The 15,982-nt window shown below is 51.1% G+C and overlaps 1 protein-coding gene across 2 annotated transcripts in view; it reads right to left on the reverse strand.

The window, feature by feature from the left end:
- The window catches only part of LTBP2 (latent transforming growth factor beta binding protein 2), a 71,335-nt gene extending 55,664 nt beyond the window's left edge, over window positions 1-15,671 (reverse strand). For both annotated transcript variants that reach the window (XM_086895987.1, XM_086895986.1), the window contains exons 1-3: window positions 15,109-15,671; window positions 7,513-7,583; window positions 1,597-1,840 (exon numbers count right to left, since the gene is read on the reverse strand). In XM_086895987.1, coding sequence (XP_086752113.1) covers window positions 1,597-1,840; window positions 7,513-7,583; window positions 15,109-15,563 — 770 coding nt within the window. In that variant the 5' untranslated portion in view covers window positions 15,564-15,671. The remainder of the gene's footprint in view (window positions 1-1,596; window positions 1,841-7,512; window positions 7,584-15,108) is intronic.
- Window positions 15,672-15,982: the final 311 nt, after the last annotated feature.

A 15,982-nucleotide genomic window follows, 5' to 3' on the forward strand; every position in this document is an offset into this window, starting at 1 on the left:
GGCTGCATGCTCACTTGGGTAGCAAGCGTCTCTTAGAGCAGCAATGACAAGGGCTTGGCCACCTCTCCCTGCCAGCATCACCTCTGCCTTTCCTGAATTTGGTTTCTATCAGATAGTCTTTCATTTGGGCACCAAGATATGTCATCTTCAGTGAGCTTCTCAGTGCCAGTAAAATCTTTGCCAGTCATTTGAGCCTCACCAAAATTGTTGACAGCCAAGGGTCTAGAATTGTCTCCAGCCCATGCATTGCCTCTGCTTCAAAAGAGACAGAAAGGCAGTAGCTACTGTAGGAGCAATGGGCACGTTGGAAACAACCTGCAGGAAATAGAAAAACAAAGGCCAAATTGCTCTCTCCTCGGGCAGCTCCAAGTGATGTTGACAGAGAAAGCCAAAAGTTCAGAGAAGCAAAGGAGAAACTGTAGTTACCTCCTGGTTAAGCACCTGTAATTTGCTGTAATGTCTTCCTGACTATGACTGAGGGGCTCCTGCTGGAAGCCATGAGAAAATTCTCTGCTTTGGTGGCTACCAACAAAACCAGTCTTTTTGGCCCAGCAATTGAGTGAACAGCTCCAAGAAACACAGGGAGCTTTAGGGGTGATGCAGTCTAACACTTTGCTCCCATGTTCATGGACTCCTACAGAAAAGTGGAGATGGTCTAAAAAAACCCAAACTAATAATATGTGTGGGTTGCTGTACAGCAGCAGGCACTGCTCTCAATGCTCCATCCCCATCAAGCTGCTGACACAGTAGCAGTGCTTATTAGGGAAGGACATCTCTCCTTGCCTCATTCAGCAAAAACAGCTACAGCTCCAGCAGGACGTCAAAAAACACAAAGTTTTGTTAAAAAGTGATATCTCAGGCACAGGAGCATCTCAGCATTGATCTGAGGCAGGTGTGCTGAAGCATTAAGTTCTTCCTCACATCACCCAAAAGAACAGATGATGCCACAGTTGTCACCCTGAGCTTAACACACTCCTCAGAGTCCCCCCTGCATGGACCTCTGAGCTCCAACAGCTCTACTTTTGCTTCTGTACCCAACATGCAGGCACCCACCTGGGTACCAAAAAGATCCAAACCACAGCAAAATTACTCAGAAATATAGAACAAATGGCTCAATAATTGCTGGAGTCTGCCAGGAGACATCTCTGAGTGTCATTGTTTTGCTAATACCAGCACTCACAAGCACACCTCATATGTGTGTACTCTTCTGTGGGTACCACCTGGATATATTGCTCTGAATATATCCTCTTGGGAAAGAGATTTACCCACCACTCCTCTGTCCACCCTGTTGCTACCATGAAGGCCATTCACCAACAGGACAAAAGCAAACAGATGACCTTCACAGTTCTCTTTCCTCATGGGATCATCATTAGCTCACCTCATTCCTGTGTGTTCCAGGGGACTGTGACAAAGTGCTAGAAACAAACTGAGTCCCTTGCAGGGACAGCAGGAGCTGACCCCCTTATGTCAGCTACCACAGCCTATGGAGGAGTTTTCATCAGTGGTCTCATGAAGCAGAGACTGTAGTCCAACTGATCAAGGTTTGTTGCCTGAGGGATTGGCAGAGCACCCTGCCAGGAACCCGGTTTGACTTACACAGCTGGGATGTGCCGTGGGATGGGCGCCTGAGCCCCTTGCAGGGAGGCATCCCGCCCTATTGTGCTGGTCCTCCTCCGGAGGGAGCTTGTGGGGGGCTGGAATGCAGCAACAGCGCCAGGCGGGTGGTACTCCTGCTCAGGAACAACTTCTTCACACCGGAAGCCCTGGAAGCCTGAGCGACAGGTACAGACCTGGGGGCGGCTGCAGGAGCCCCTGTTCTGGCATGGCGGGTCGCAGACAGCTGAGGAGACACAGAAAGGCAGTTAGTGGACACGGGACTTTAGCCCCATGGTGGTGACATCCAGCTGGGGCAGCACAACTGGGACAGTCCCATCTCATCTCTGCAGGAGGGTGACCTTCACAGTCTTGGTGTTACAACTACTGTGGGCCCCTAACACGAGGTCACCTCTACTCTCTACTCACTGGTCTCTGCAGAGCTCTTCAACAATACTCATCTTGGAAAGTTCAGAAACGAGCAGCATGGCCTGCAGGGAGCACATGGCCACCAGCACTGCCCAGAGTGCTCTGGACAAGAGTAGGTCCTAATTCACAAAGCAAGGGATTGCATGTCTCCTTTAGTCTGTTTTGGGGTGTGATTTGCACAGTGCCCTGGCCTGTCCCCATCAGTGCTTTCCAGCTTTCCTTCCACAGCTGATTTTGGAGTCACTGTGCTCAAATTCCTCCACTGCTACAGGGACTTACAGTTCATTAACCTTGTGCCTAAATCAACCTCGGAGCCTGCATGTTCCTAATTACAGCACATCAGCTTCAGTTTGCGCCCCAGGAGGAAAGTGCTATTAATTATACACAGGACCCTAACACTTCCCAAGTCAACAGATGCCAAATTGGGTTTATAACCCGGCAGTGGCAGCCAGGAATCCACAGATTGCTCCAGTAGGACCGGGCTCATTGTTCTGAGCAAGGGTAATTGAAAAGGCACTGGAAAACAGTGTTGTCCTTCAGAGAAAGAAGGTGCCACCTGGTCAAAGGGTAATGAAACCTTGTTGGACAACACAAGGTGGACATTAACTTCCAGCCACATGGAAACCCTGTGAATGGATTTCAACCCATGAAACCACTGCTTCTGAAGTCCCCTCTCCCACAGCTGCCCCAGGGAAGCTGCAGGGGCATCTCACCACCTTTACACAGGGTGTAAAGCTGCAGGGTTTTCATGAACATGTCCCTTTCTGCCTGTGCTCTCCTCTCCTGTGAGATACACATGCCTGCGAGAAACACTGCTCCTGGCAACAAACATACAGACAGCTCCTTCTTCATGTGCTATCCGTACATCATCCTGCTGTCAACAAGTGACAGAAGTCCTTATGCAGACACTTGAATTCCTTTCACAGCAGTATAACCCCCACAACCCTTCCCTCATCCCAAAACTAGCCTGCCATCAGCTTTTCCTAACTAGATCAGGGATATGCTCACTGGAATGCTTCATGTGACATTTATTACCATGTTAACACTCAGGAAGAGAGGGAGATCTCAAGGAAAAGGAGACCCCAAGTCACGTAGGGCTGTGTAGGTTAAAGCCAGAGGTTTTGATGAAATCTCCCAGTAAAATAAATCAGCCAACACTGCAGTCTCTGGAACAGGGACAAGGTCCTAGTCAGGCAGGAATTAAGCGTCTCTGGGAAGTCTGGCACTCCAGAAGTTGATGTAATTTATAATACAAAACTCAGCTGTGATTTAAATAGGCTGCCAGTCCCTACTGTTATCTCCCAATAAATGCCTGTTTTAACAAAGGCCACCAGCCCAGGAAGCCTGCCATTGAAAACAACCACTTCACATGCTGAAATACTGCAGAGCTCCGATGCTGGGACCTGGAACCACAGCAGTTCTCACAACCTCTCCCACCAACAGAGTCACCTTAGACTGTATCCTTCAGCAGGAAAGTGGTGATAAGTGACCAGGCACTCTAAAAGGCCCCTAAGGCAGTTTACATAGAGAACAGGAAGAAGGGAATGGGATTAGTCTTCTGGTTTCTTCGAGCAGGATGAATGGGGAGCTGCCCTAGATGAAATATTTCAGCTCTAGGATTAATCCCCTTCCTAGTTGCCTTTACAGACTCGGGAAGAACTTGAAAGAGCTTTAAAATGTGCTGGTTTTCACTCCGTTCAGCTATGCAATATAAGGAGAGCAAACCGGTCAGTGGCAGCACTGCCAGTGACAAGTGTGTGAAATCACTATTCAGGCCCCCCAAACCATAACACCGGATGTAGAAACAAGATCCTTAAAATACATATTTTATCTTTTTATTATTTTTTAATTTTTTTTTAGTTTAATTTTTCTCTTTGCTTTCTGTTTTCTGACATCAGGGGTTACTTTGAGGTGTTGCTCCCCAGCTGGGGGTACTATAAACGATTTCTGTTAAGATGACAGGCACTCATTTCTTCTCACTGGAGTTTCATGGAATTACCTGTTCCAGGAGCTGGGGATTAGGGGAAACAAAAATAGTCATCTCAAAACTCTTAATAAAAGAATAATACTTGGAAAACTGCTGAAGTTTCACTAACAGAAAATCTAGTTTTTTCAACATCTATCAGTGCCCTCACAGATCAAGTCTAGTCTTCAGTGCATGAGGTAAGTCCTCCCAGCAAGGTGACACAGCAGGGATAACTGTGGAATGACTGACCACCTAGCCAGGCCTGCCAGAGGGGAATGAATTCAGCCACCAAGTTCAGCCTTGCATTGCATTCCAGGCACACCTGCAGGATTCAGCAATGACATGCAAGGTGACATTGGATTACTGAGTCCCTGAAACTCTGCTCGTGCTCTTCGTCTAGGAGAGTGATGTAGATCTTCAATGTAAGCAGCTCCTGTGCAGTTCCATTTAAAATGCAGAGGAATCCACCCATCAGGTAGGGCCTCCATAGAAAATCTGAGAAGATACTGAAGAACTTGTACCACAGGGGTTACTTAGTCCACTTTTTCATGGAAAAGTTATGTATGTAAATTCAGTTCTGACTTAGAGCTCTGACTGTGGGAACACACCCAGAAGGGATGTACAATTTAAGACAAGTGAGATCTGTGCAGATGACAGGGAGGTAGATCAACAGCAATGCAGGAATAACAGAGAGAAAACAGAACTTTAGTGAAGAACAGCTAGGGTTCAAAAAACCCCATAGCCACCATTCAGAAGAAAGACAAAATAAGAGGCATGTGAATGTCATTTTGGAGATGTGAAAAAGCCGTAGGGATGCTAATGGGGACTGTCTGGTCATGCTGCAAGGACACAGCAGAGACAGAGATTCAGCCTGGAATCCCTGCACCTTTATTCACCATCTTAACTGCAAGACCATCTGTATAAGATTGGAAAGTGCATTAGTTTATTTAGTCCTTCTTGACACACTGATTAAAAATGTTTCTTTTAAATTTTAAAATAGTCATGTCAGGAAGAAAGCTCATGCTGCATTCCCAGCCCAGCCCAGAGTACTATCTCTGGAAGCAGCAAAGAACCATCATTAATAATGCTGATGAAAGTGGAGGCTGATAAACTGATGTGGGGAGGCTGAGCATGATGAGCTAATAGGCAGCAGCCAAATCACTGGCAAGTGTACGCTGCAGCCACTGCAGCTCCTAAGATGTGGGCAATGCAAGGGGAGCTTCTGGCCAGCTTGTGTATACAGGTTTCTTCTCCACCAAACTAAGAGCATAATGGCCAGAATGGAGTCTCACTCCAGAACAAAGTTAAACAGGCAGGAGGTTGAACCCTTCAGGCCTACATTCAGATGTGGCTCACCATCCCTAATGGCCCCTTCTGCGAGAAGACCTCACCCCATACAGCCCTGCATGCAGCCCCATGGGATGACCTGGCAGTGTGTGGGTAGAAATCAAGCCCGCTGCAAATAGGCAAGGTCTTTCTCCTAAACTCCCTTAGCTCATTTCCCCTTTCCCAGGAGATGTTGTTGTTCCAGGGAAAGATATTTATCTTTTTATCTTCCCAGTCACAGACTGTCTGAAAATTCCACAAGTCCTTACTGCAACTTTGGTCCTCAAATCTGAAACATACAGAGAGACACTTCCCTAAGGCTGGAGTTAAGTCATATGCAGGGATGTTGAAAGAATAAATGGCCTACAAAAGCATGAGTGAAGGAAGAAACCAACACCCTTGGAAGGTGAGAGGAAGTAGATTATGGCAACAATTTGACCTATCCTCTCTCCTGTACCCAGGCTCAAAACCTTGAAAACCAAGGATCTGTCCAACACCCAAATGCCAATTCTTCCATGTTTCATCACTCTTAAGAGGTTCTTTCTGGCTGCATTTCTACCCCACTAACTTCCTTGATATGCCACATATGAAAGACCATGGGAACAGACATTAAACAGCATTACAGTGCAGAAACTTAACAGGGATGGGCTGTCCAGCTTGCCTTGGCAGCTTTAAAAACAGCTGAATGTCTCCAGCAGCTTGAACTCCAACAGAAAAGCCCAGGGAGGGAAGTAGCTGGGAATTAAATTATATTTACACATCACAAGTCTCCACCGAAGTCCTGCCTGAGCTTTACCATCCCTGGTCAGGGGGACACTGTCCTTTTAATGAATCCTTGGGAACAAGGGCTCAGCACCTGAGCAATCACTAGGCAGCCTGCATGGCTGCAAGCCCAGATCCACTGCTCCTACCAAAATCCCTAATGAGAGAAAGATGCTGCCATGGCTGGCCCCGATCTGTGTTTACAGACACTGTCTGGCAGCACAGCACGCTCTCTACCGTTTGGCTCCTGTCGGCATGGGGGAGAGGGAGAAGGGAGGTGAGTCAGCCCTTGGCCCCCTGCTCCCAAACAGCGATTGCTAATGCAATTACCCCAGCACGGCCAAAGCGCCGTGAGATCCCGCGGCAAACATCGCTGAGCCTCCTCCCCCTGCTCAACATCTGGGCAGCTGCTGCCACTCAAGTGAAGGCAGATGCTCTTGCCTATTCTGGGCTGGGGGTTTCACCCAGCCGGTGCTCCCTGCCCTCCCAGCTGCACCACAGGCAGCCCCACACCTCCCTGCGACCAGGGGCACGGGGCCAGCAGTCCCTGGGAAGGCCACAGGTGAGCTGTGTGCCCTGGCTTTCAGGGATGCTGTTCAGGGATGCTGTTCAGGGATGCTGTTCAGGGATGCTGTTCAGGGACAGGGATCCCAGCAGGGGTTGGTCTGTGGCTGCTATTGAGGGTGAAGATGACAGGTCACTTGTCTCTGGCGTGCACTGCACTGGTGCCTACCCAAACCTCTCCTCTACCAGTGCTGTGTCAGGGAGCCCACAATGACTGCAGCCCACGGGGCTGTACCAGGGCTGCCTGGATGAGCAGAACACTCAATACTCCCTCTGTGGGTAGGCAGGAGGGTCCTGGCCAGGCAGTTTTGCACTGCAGGAGCACCCTGCACCTCCCTACCATTTTAGGCACCCCGTGCTCCATCCCCACCCATCCCAACCCTTGTACCAAATCCACTAATTGCTTTCCTTAATAGCACTCAGATAATTTGAAGCCCTGATTCCCCGCTCTGCATCAGCAATGCTCACCCACATGAGCACAGCCCCAGTCTGCCAGTTCCCAACTGCTGGGATTTTCACAGATCTGTCCTTGCTCCAAGCAGGACAAGTGACAGCTCAAGGCTCAAAATTCACACATAAATGTGCCACTGCAATGCCCTGCTCCAATAAGATCCTGCCATGGATGGACACTAATAACAATAATGAAGTAAAACCATAATTACTCTGCATACTCAGACTTTGCTGGCAGACAGGAAGAGCTGACCTTTGGCCTGGCATTCCCACAGCGAGGCTGTGGCACTGCCTCCACAGACCCCATGACTTATCTCCCGCCCTGGCACAGTGCATGGGGAGTACGTGGGGTCACAGCAGTATTCAAGCACTCTTTTGGGGTGCATCCTGAGACTTGCACTGGCTGAGACTGTCATACTCACGTTTGATGCAGCGGTTTGTGCCTGGAGCTGTGGTCCATCCTGGGCAACACTGTCTGCCACAGACATTTGGCCTAAGTAGGGAGACAAAGCAGTATGGTTAGGAGAGGGGGAAGCTGAGGTCTTGCTGCAGCCATCACCTCTGAGTCACCCACAAAATTATTTCCTGCAGCATCTGATATTTCCTTCCAGATGGACCAGCAGCTGAGATCAAAACCAATGGGACAAGGGCTGAGTTGTTTAAGTGCTTGGAAAAGAAACCCCCAAGGATTGTGAATGCTGCAGTGTGAGCGATCCCTGAGAGAGGAGCTCCCTTTTGAACTGGCATTATGCTGGATTCCTGGCACAGCACTCAGAGGAACCATTTTCCTCCTGAGAGCAATTGGAGGCCAGTAGCCAAAGATCATTAAAGATCTCATGGTTCTTCATGGTATTGGGGTGCAAATTTGGCCTGTTTTCAACTTTGGTCATAGTATCTTGCCTCTGCAAATGTCCTGAGCTGCTTCAGCCGAAGACAACTCTTCATTCTTCACCTAGCTTCTGCAGCCTGTTGCTGTTCATTGCTCAGCCCTGCCCTGGGAGGGATGGCACGTCAAAAACCACACTCTGGGACGCTCCCCATCTTACCCTCCCTTTGCAAGCACCCCACTCCTGCATTTGTGATCTGTCTCTAGTGCAGTGACCCAGGGGGCTGAGGTCTCTCTGGTGCTATGAAATTTTTGTCTACCTGATGTGCACAGAGCTACACCAATTCCAGGATGCTGAAATCATTTCCATGAGTGTTAAATCTAGGATTTAGCTGCAGCTACTTTTTGTCTGCCCTTACATAAATGACATCCTCCCCACCTCTCCTTTCTTATGTGTTTTCAGGTAGGGATGACTGTCAACATACAGCTATCATAGACAGTGCTGGGCCTCTAAGAGGTGCTCTGCAATGCCCGAGCAGGCAGCTAATGCTGCTCACTCTGGTCACATCATATTCAAGTGTCTATAATGAGAAGGAATAACAAGTTCCAAGGTGCTTTCCAGAAGTATTAGCCATCATGGAGGGAAGATTTTAGAAATACGTAACTTTTGCATGTCAAGGTAGATGAGAAAGAACAGCTGTCAAAAGACAGAAAGTTAGAAATAGCCTGAAAGCTCTGGAAATACTCTGGAAACTAAGTGGGGAGTATGGTTTATTTCTAATGCTGGACAAGACAGTCAGGGCTGCTGACACAATTTACAGGAACCACAGAAACATGCACATTTGTCTTCTGGGTTGACTTTAACATGAACACAGCAGGGTCAGAGGAAGATCCTCCTCTAAACTGGCATCCTCCTGACTCCTGCATCCACAAGGCATGAGATGAAGACTCCAGAAATGCCAGGGCTCAGGCTGTGGCGCTCACGTTTTAGGAGAGCCAAGGAGAGTGGGTGGCAGGTATGCCAAGGACTGTTCTGGTGTTCACAAATGAAGCTGCCTGTAGAGGTACAACCATTGAACTGGAACAGGTCTTTTTGTAATTTAGGACCAGAGAGGGACTCTATTCCAAGCAGCAACCTAAGCATCTTCGCTTAGACTGTCACAACTCCCATTCTTCCTCTGGCACTGGTGAAACCTCCTAAGTCATGTTCAGTCTGTTCATTGAGAAAAGCCCTTGCCCTTCCACAGCTCAACTTATCCAAAAAATCATGTTTCTTGTAGGCAAAATAGATAACTTCTCCAGAGAAGCTGGTTTGGCCTTGAATCATACTGTTAGTTCTTCATGGGGGTTAAAGTTTAAATTTTATCTATGTCTCTCACAGACATGCTGGAGGGAGCATGTTGCTAGCTGCTCTCCATGCCATCACCAAGACAGAGGTCATAGCAAGAAAGATACGAGGCTAAAATAGACAGGGGCCCAAGCCTGAGCAGACAAGACCACTCCTGGAGTCATGAAAGCCCTGTTGAGTTGGGCACAAATCTCTCACTGAGCTGCTCTGTGTCACTGCCAACCCCAGAGATGAGTTGCCAGCCCCAGGTGAAGGGGTTGGTGTTGATGCAATGCTCCTGCAGGGAGGACAGCCCAGCATGTGCAGAGGGGAGCAACCCAGTAGTACCTGGATGGGAATGTTCCTTCCAACCATAAAGCCCTGGATGAGAGAATGGGAAGAGGTGGAAGCAGGGAGGACCTCCAAGACTGGAAATGAGCAGTTGGAAGGAACAACATGTGGGTAGTGCTGGAGGGTAGAGAAGAACCATGGCTATTTCCTGATGAAAGCCCAGCGAGCAGGACCTCACAGAGCATGAGGCACAGGTAAGCAAGAGTATCAAGGTAAGCAAGAGTATCAGCTGCAGGAAAATAGTTATGGGAGCTTTGCTGCATGGGACCCATTCCTGAGTATGTCTGGTTCTTCTTGAAGTATTTTGTTGTCATTTGCCTGGTTTGAACGCCATGTGGTTTGTACTGCCTTGCAAAGAATACAGAATGAATCCCATGAAGTTTAAGGAGCGTGGCATGTTTACAACACTGTGGGATGGTGCTTGAGGAGGAGTGGTGGCCTCCACATCCATTTGTCCCGCTGCACATGACACCACAAACACTTGAGGCAAAGATGTGGCTCAAGCACGAGCCCCCTTGTAGGGCATGTCCAGCCCTGGGCCTCTCCATCCAGTGCTGCTTCTGGAGAACAAACAAGTGGCAGGGATCCTCCAGGTCTGGTGTCACCACAACAGGGGAGACTCCTGAGGAGCAGACACTGAGCAGCCTCTGATCACCCCTCATCACACAGGGAACAAGGACTTCCAAGGCATCAGGCAGAACCGCCCGGCAAGAGGACGTGCTGGGTGCTGTGACACACCAAGCCCCTGGCAGACCTAACAATGATGTAAGCCAGAGCCACGACCATAACTTTGAAGCATTCAGCAGCTGCCTGAGCATAGCATACAGGTTTTCTCCTGCTTACCCACTCCTTGGAACAGAAAGCACAGCAGCAAGGAAATGGGAGCATGACTCACACCCTCATCCAGGGCAGCTTGGGCTGCAGAGGGACCAAGGATGAATGGGCATGTGGAGGGGTCAGCAGCTCTCCCAGCTAGAAGGAAACTCAACAGTTAAAGCAGAAGGGAAGACATGTCCTCACATGGGTCTTGCAAGCTGCAGTTCCACTGAACCTCATACTCTGTCATGTTCCATGGGATGCCCTAATCCCAGCCCTAACACTGATGCCAAAACAAGCAAATGATCAGTCTTTCCTATCTCTGTCTCCTTATCAGGAGAAAAGGTTAATTAATGTATTTGCCTTCCTAAGGGTCACCTAGCATATATCCTGTGAAATGAAACATTGCTGAGAACATTCAAAGGCACTGAGACTTGATTGCTTGTAACACTGTGCTGCTACAGGGCTCACAGGCCAGTTAGCACCTTCCAAAATAGTCCCCAGCCCAGCTCAGACCAAAGCAGAGAGAGACCATTTCCAGTAGCCAGTTCCCCATTTCTTGAAGAGAAAGGCATTGAACAGCTCAGACAACTAAATATCCAGAAAACCCTAAGGCACAGCTCAATGCATTTCTGGGAAAATGCATTGTGGGGCACTGGATCCACATCTCAGCCTCTGCCTCAATTGCCAGGTACACCCGGAGGTCTCCAAAGAGGACAGATAGCAGCAAGCAACTGCAAACCAAGCTTCTTGTTCATTCTGTGGCTAGCATGCACCATCCGTGCCCAGGTATCATTCTCGGCACATTGAGCCTGGTGTACAGGAGCTCCCAGGCACTATTCACCAACCTGCTCCTTTTCTGGGATAGACAGCTCCTTGAGACTCCCCACAGAGCTGAAACCAGTGCCATGAAGCCTCCCTGCACCCAGAAGAACCATTCATATCCCTGACTGGATGCACTTTGACTTGAGCAAAAGACCTGCCCCAAGCCACTCCTTCATCCCTTTCTTTGCTGCTGCAGCCACCATCAGGATTGGACTCAGGCTGTGCAGAGGTACCCAGGATGAGAACAGCCTGCAAGACCTTGCAGTGTTATCTTAAACAAGAGCTAAGCAACCCTAACAGGCACCAGGGGGAGGGAAAACAAGAAAACAGTAGTAAGATCATGGCTTTTACAGCGATGATCACATACTGTTTCTGAAGCATGCAGTAGAACTCTTTTTTTTCACCACTTATTTTAACAGCAATCTATGCATCATCTTTCAGCTTCACACAGAACTCTGTGCTGCCAGATATGCTGACTCCATTCAGACCATGTACAGCATCCTCACAGGAGGCCAGAGGGACCATTAGATCATCAGGTCTGCCTTTCTACTGCAGGAAAGTGAACTTCATCCAAATGCATATGAAATATTTGCAGTCAGACCCAGTGAAGAACATTAGCAAAAGGCTGTTGGCATAGATGAGTCACTGAAAATCCTCTGCCAAGTCCACATCAGCATTAACTGCCTCCACTCCTGAGCAATCCTATAAACACATTGCAGCAAGAAACTATATGCCACAAAGCCTGGGTACAGCAGGATTATACAGCCACAGATGGTGTCCACAACAGCAGTTAAAGGTGAACTGGGGTTCAGAATGCCCAAAAAGAAAATGGGAGGGAGAAAGAATGAGTCTGGGACTCTCTGCCTGCTACCTGGGAAGCCTCACATGCTCCTTGAAACTGTCCAGGCAGGTACCACAAGCAGAGGCTTCCTCAGATTACTCTCCCATTACCCACCTTCCTCATCACTGTGACCCACCCTCCCAGACACAGAATGAGGAACAAGGGGGGACACATCCCAAGGGGCACAGATGTAGAGGGAGATGCCCACAGTGTCCTCCCAGCAGGACTGGCCAGCCCAAGTTAGGGATGCATCCAGCACACAAGTACAGTCATAGCTGGCATGTGTCAGGGCTACCCTAGCCCTCAACACTCAAGAGGAAAATCATTCTAGTCAGGGGAGCTGGAGGACCAGGGATGTTAAACTGAGCAGAGCAAAGCAGTGATGTTCTCAGGGCTGGATTATTTTCTTCACCCAGTGTCAGGAGTCAGTAATTTTCCGCGATGTTTGCTGGGATATCAAAAGTCACCTCACAGTGAGTTTTCTGGGGGAAGTACTGAAACCCAGCACCTACAAGTCTCAAAGCTGGATGCATTCATGAAATCGTTTGTAAAAGTCACACCTGCAAAAAGGTCAGACATGAGCAGGATGGAAGACATATCCAAGGAGTCCCCAGGAACAAAACTCAATCTTGAGTATGCAGCTATCAGACAAGGTGAGAAAATCATTATCTAGAAAAACATAGGGTGCAAATAAATGTTTTTTTTCAACCACAGAACTCTGCAGGGGCCCTGATGGTACCAGCAGAGAGCTCTGACAAGGGAATCTGGAGAGGCAGCACATGCAAGAGTTGAGATTTTTAGCCAAAATAGTTGTATAAATAAATAGTACTGGGGTTTAGTGTGCCTGCAAAGTTACCAGAGTAAGGCAAAATGAAGGTTGTCATACCAGAGAGTAGCAGAAGTTCAGAATAGCAGAACAGAAAATATCCCACCTGGCAGAAAATTGAAACATCACAAACTGAAGTTTTTTAGGGCCCCTGAGTTTCCTGGATGAAAATGTGTCTGGTGCAGCAAGGGGCATAAGAAGATGGATGAGGTGGAAGGACAGAGTCTCACAGAATGGCTGGGGGCAGCAGCAGCTAGCTTTCCATGAGGAGCAACACCATGGACAACTATTTCAGCTAGGCTTTCTCTTGAGCTCCAAAGACAGTACGTTATCAAGAAGCTTCAAAAGTGATGCTTTGGACTCCAGACAGACGGAAAACCACTACAGGTACTTTTCAGAACTGAAGTTCTTGGGGATTGGAGAAAGCTCTGTATCCCCAGCCTTGATCTTCCAGTACAGAGCAGAGGCAAGAAAGTGCAGCAGAGCCTGCATGAGAAACACAGCACTAGGACACAGCTCTTCCTTCCTTTAAGCTTGGAGGCAATAGCACTCTCAGATACAGATGATAACAGGTAAACTGTGTGTAAGTGCTGGACCAACCATCCCTGTCTACACCCTGGATTCGGGGATGAAAGCTACTTGGAAAAGGGTTCAGCGCTCTTTTGAACACAATGTGAACTTTGGGGCTGCCCGCACGCTCCTGACAGCAGCACAGGCCAGCTGTTGTCACCAGAGGCAGCTGCAGTCTGAAAACAAACATGCTACATATCAGATGACTCAAATTCAACCAAACTGCTACATGATCCCAAAACAACACTGACAGCATTCCAACTGCAGAAAGGGTAAAATCTTTGTGAGCCCAAAAAAGTCCAAATCTGACTGAGCAGGACTGGATCTTCCCAAGACTCCCTCTCTGCCAAGATAATGAGCTGGGTGAGCTCAGAACCCATATGCCTAGCTGTTAGTGATACTTTATGTGTCAAACAGAACAGAAGTAGAGTGAACTTGGTGCTTCTGTGGATCTGTTAAAGGAAAGTACACAGAGTGGCACAAAAAACATTTCTGTCTCAAGACTATGCAAGGAGATGAGTATGGAAGAGAGAAAACTCAAGGACAGACTTTTTGTGTTCTAGTGAAGCTCCCCACCAGATGTTGGCAGAAGACATTTCTGCCCATGTCAGAGGGCTGTAAACCCAGAGCCTGCACCCAGAATCCCCCTAGCAAGGCTAGGCACATGAGAGCGGACACGCACAGTGCCACACGGGCTGGTCAAACTCCAGTGCGATGGTTTTGGTAGCCCTGCCCAAGTGGCAAAGGAGCTAATCTCAAAGGGCATCAGCTAGGGGGATCCCTCGGGGGGTCCACGAGGGAACTGCAGAGGAAGGGGCCCTGGGCTGAAGAGTGTATCAGTCCTGCGCCAGACGTCCCGCTCGCAGGCTCCCCTCACAACCGAGCAGCTGGCCTCGCCATATGATATCCCCTCCACCTCCATAGGGCTGTAGCCAGAGACTGGAGCTGGAAGCAGCCCTGCCAGGCAAGTCATAGGAAGCGTCCTTCGGCTGAGCCAACTCAAGCCATGGGAAGCTGCGGCGTGGAGCGCTTACAAGGGGCCCATTATGGGAGGAAGGAGCCAAGAGGCCAGATACCTGCAGCAAGAGCGGCAGCAGACAGACGCCGTCCCGCAGAGCCAAGCGAGCCCCTCCAGCTTCACCACCTAAATCACAGCACATCCCTCTCGGGAGTCCCGCACCCTGCATGCCTCCCAGGGCAGCTCCAGAGGGCAGCTCGGACACAGTGCCCGCTGCAGGGCAGATGTCTGCCAGCCGAGGCCCCGATCTGCCGGAAGGGCACTGCATCCGAGCACGCCCGAAGCACGCAGCCCCACGGCTGGCAGACGGGCACGGCCCCACGCACACTCGGGTTCCAGGCCACGCCTGCGTGCACACCGACACACGCGCACCCCGGAGCGCCTGGGAGCGGCCGCAGGTGCGGGGCAGAGGCGCCGCACGACAGCGAGCACCGAGCGGGTTCCCACGGGGGAAGCACTGCCCGCATCCCGCGGGGGCCGCGGCAGCGCCGGGAAAAGGCGATGCAGCACGGGGCTCGGGATGGGACCCGGCCCCTCCGTCCGGGGCTCCCCAGCGCCGGGATCACCGGGGTTCGCGCTACGCATCCCCGGCAGGACCCGCCCGACCGCAGCACTTACCCCGCCATCCTCCCTCTGCCGCTTGGCTCCTTCGCCCGGGGCACCACTCGTGCTTTCAGCCCGCTGCCCTGCCGCTGGCGGGAGGAGTCCTGCCTGTTCCTCTGTCCCGCGCCGGGACCGAGCCCGGCATCGTCCGCTTGGCCCCGGGGCGTGGGCAGCCCGCGGTCGGGACGCTGCCTGCGGCCGTCGGCACCGCTCGGGCTCCCCGCGGCGGCCGCGGAGCCGCGATCCACGTGGAGGGCTGCGGGGAGGGGCCGTGACGGCGGAGGGGACCGGGACGCTGGAGACGGGCCGTTCGCCGTGCCCACCGCCCCCAGGGCAGCCCCCCGGCTCCGCAGCCGCGCCGCAGCCCCGGCCCCCGGCTCCAGCCTAGCCGCCGAGTCCGGCCGACAGCGGGAGAAGCCCAGGAGGACGGCGAAGGTGAGCGGGAGGAGGCTGGCGGCAGCGCCCCGCATGGTGTCGGCCGGTGGCGAGGGGAGACGGGCGGTGCGGAGCGCTCAGCGCCCGGCTGGCATCCCCCGCGGGACAGCGGGGACCGCCGGCTCTCCGCCCCCCGCTCACCGCCCCATCCCGTGCCGGGACTCCGACGGGACCTGCCGCCCAACGGGGCCGGGGGCGCAGAGAGCAGCGCTGAGGCAGGGGAGAGGGCTGCCGGGCGGCCCCCGCAGGAGGAGGAAGAGGAGAAGGGCGGCCGGCCCCGCTCTCCGGGCTGCCAGCGAGATCCCGCGCTCCGCAGGCAGCTCCGAGCACCTTCGCGCCTGCCTCTGGCACTAGCAGCGCCTGGAGGGGATGGAGGGTTTTATTTTTGGAAACCTCCCCCTTTGTGTCTTTTTGATGCTGACATCCCCCCTCTCCAGAGGACACGGCTCGGCCC

The sequence above is a fragment of the Cyanistes caeruleus genome, chromosome 6 (genome assembly GCF_971803275.1).
Source record: "Cyanistes caeruleus chromosome 6, bCyaCae1.hap1.1, whole genome shotgun sequence".
NCBI classification, from domain to species: Eukaryota; Metazoa; Chordata; class Aves; order Passeriformes; family Paridae; genus Cyanistes; species Cyanistes caeruleus.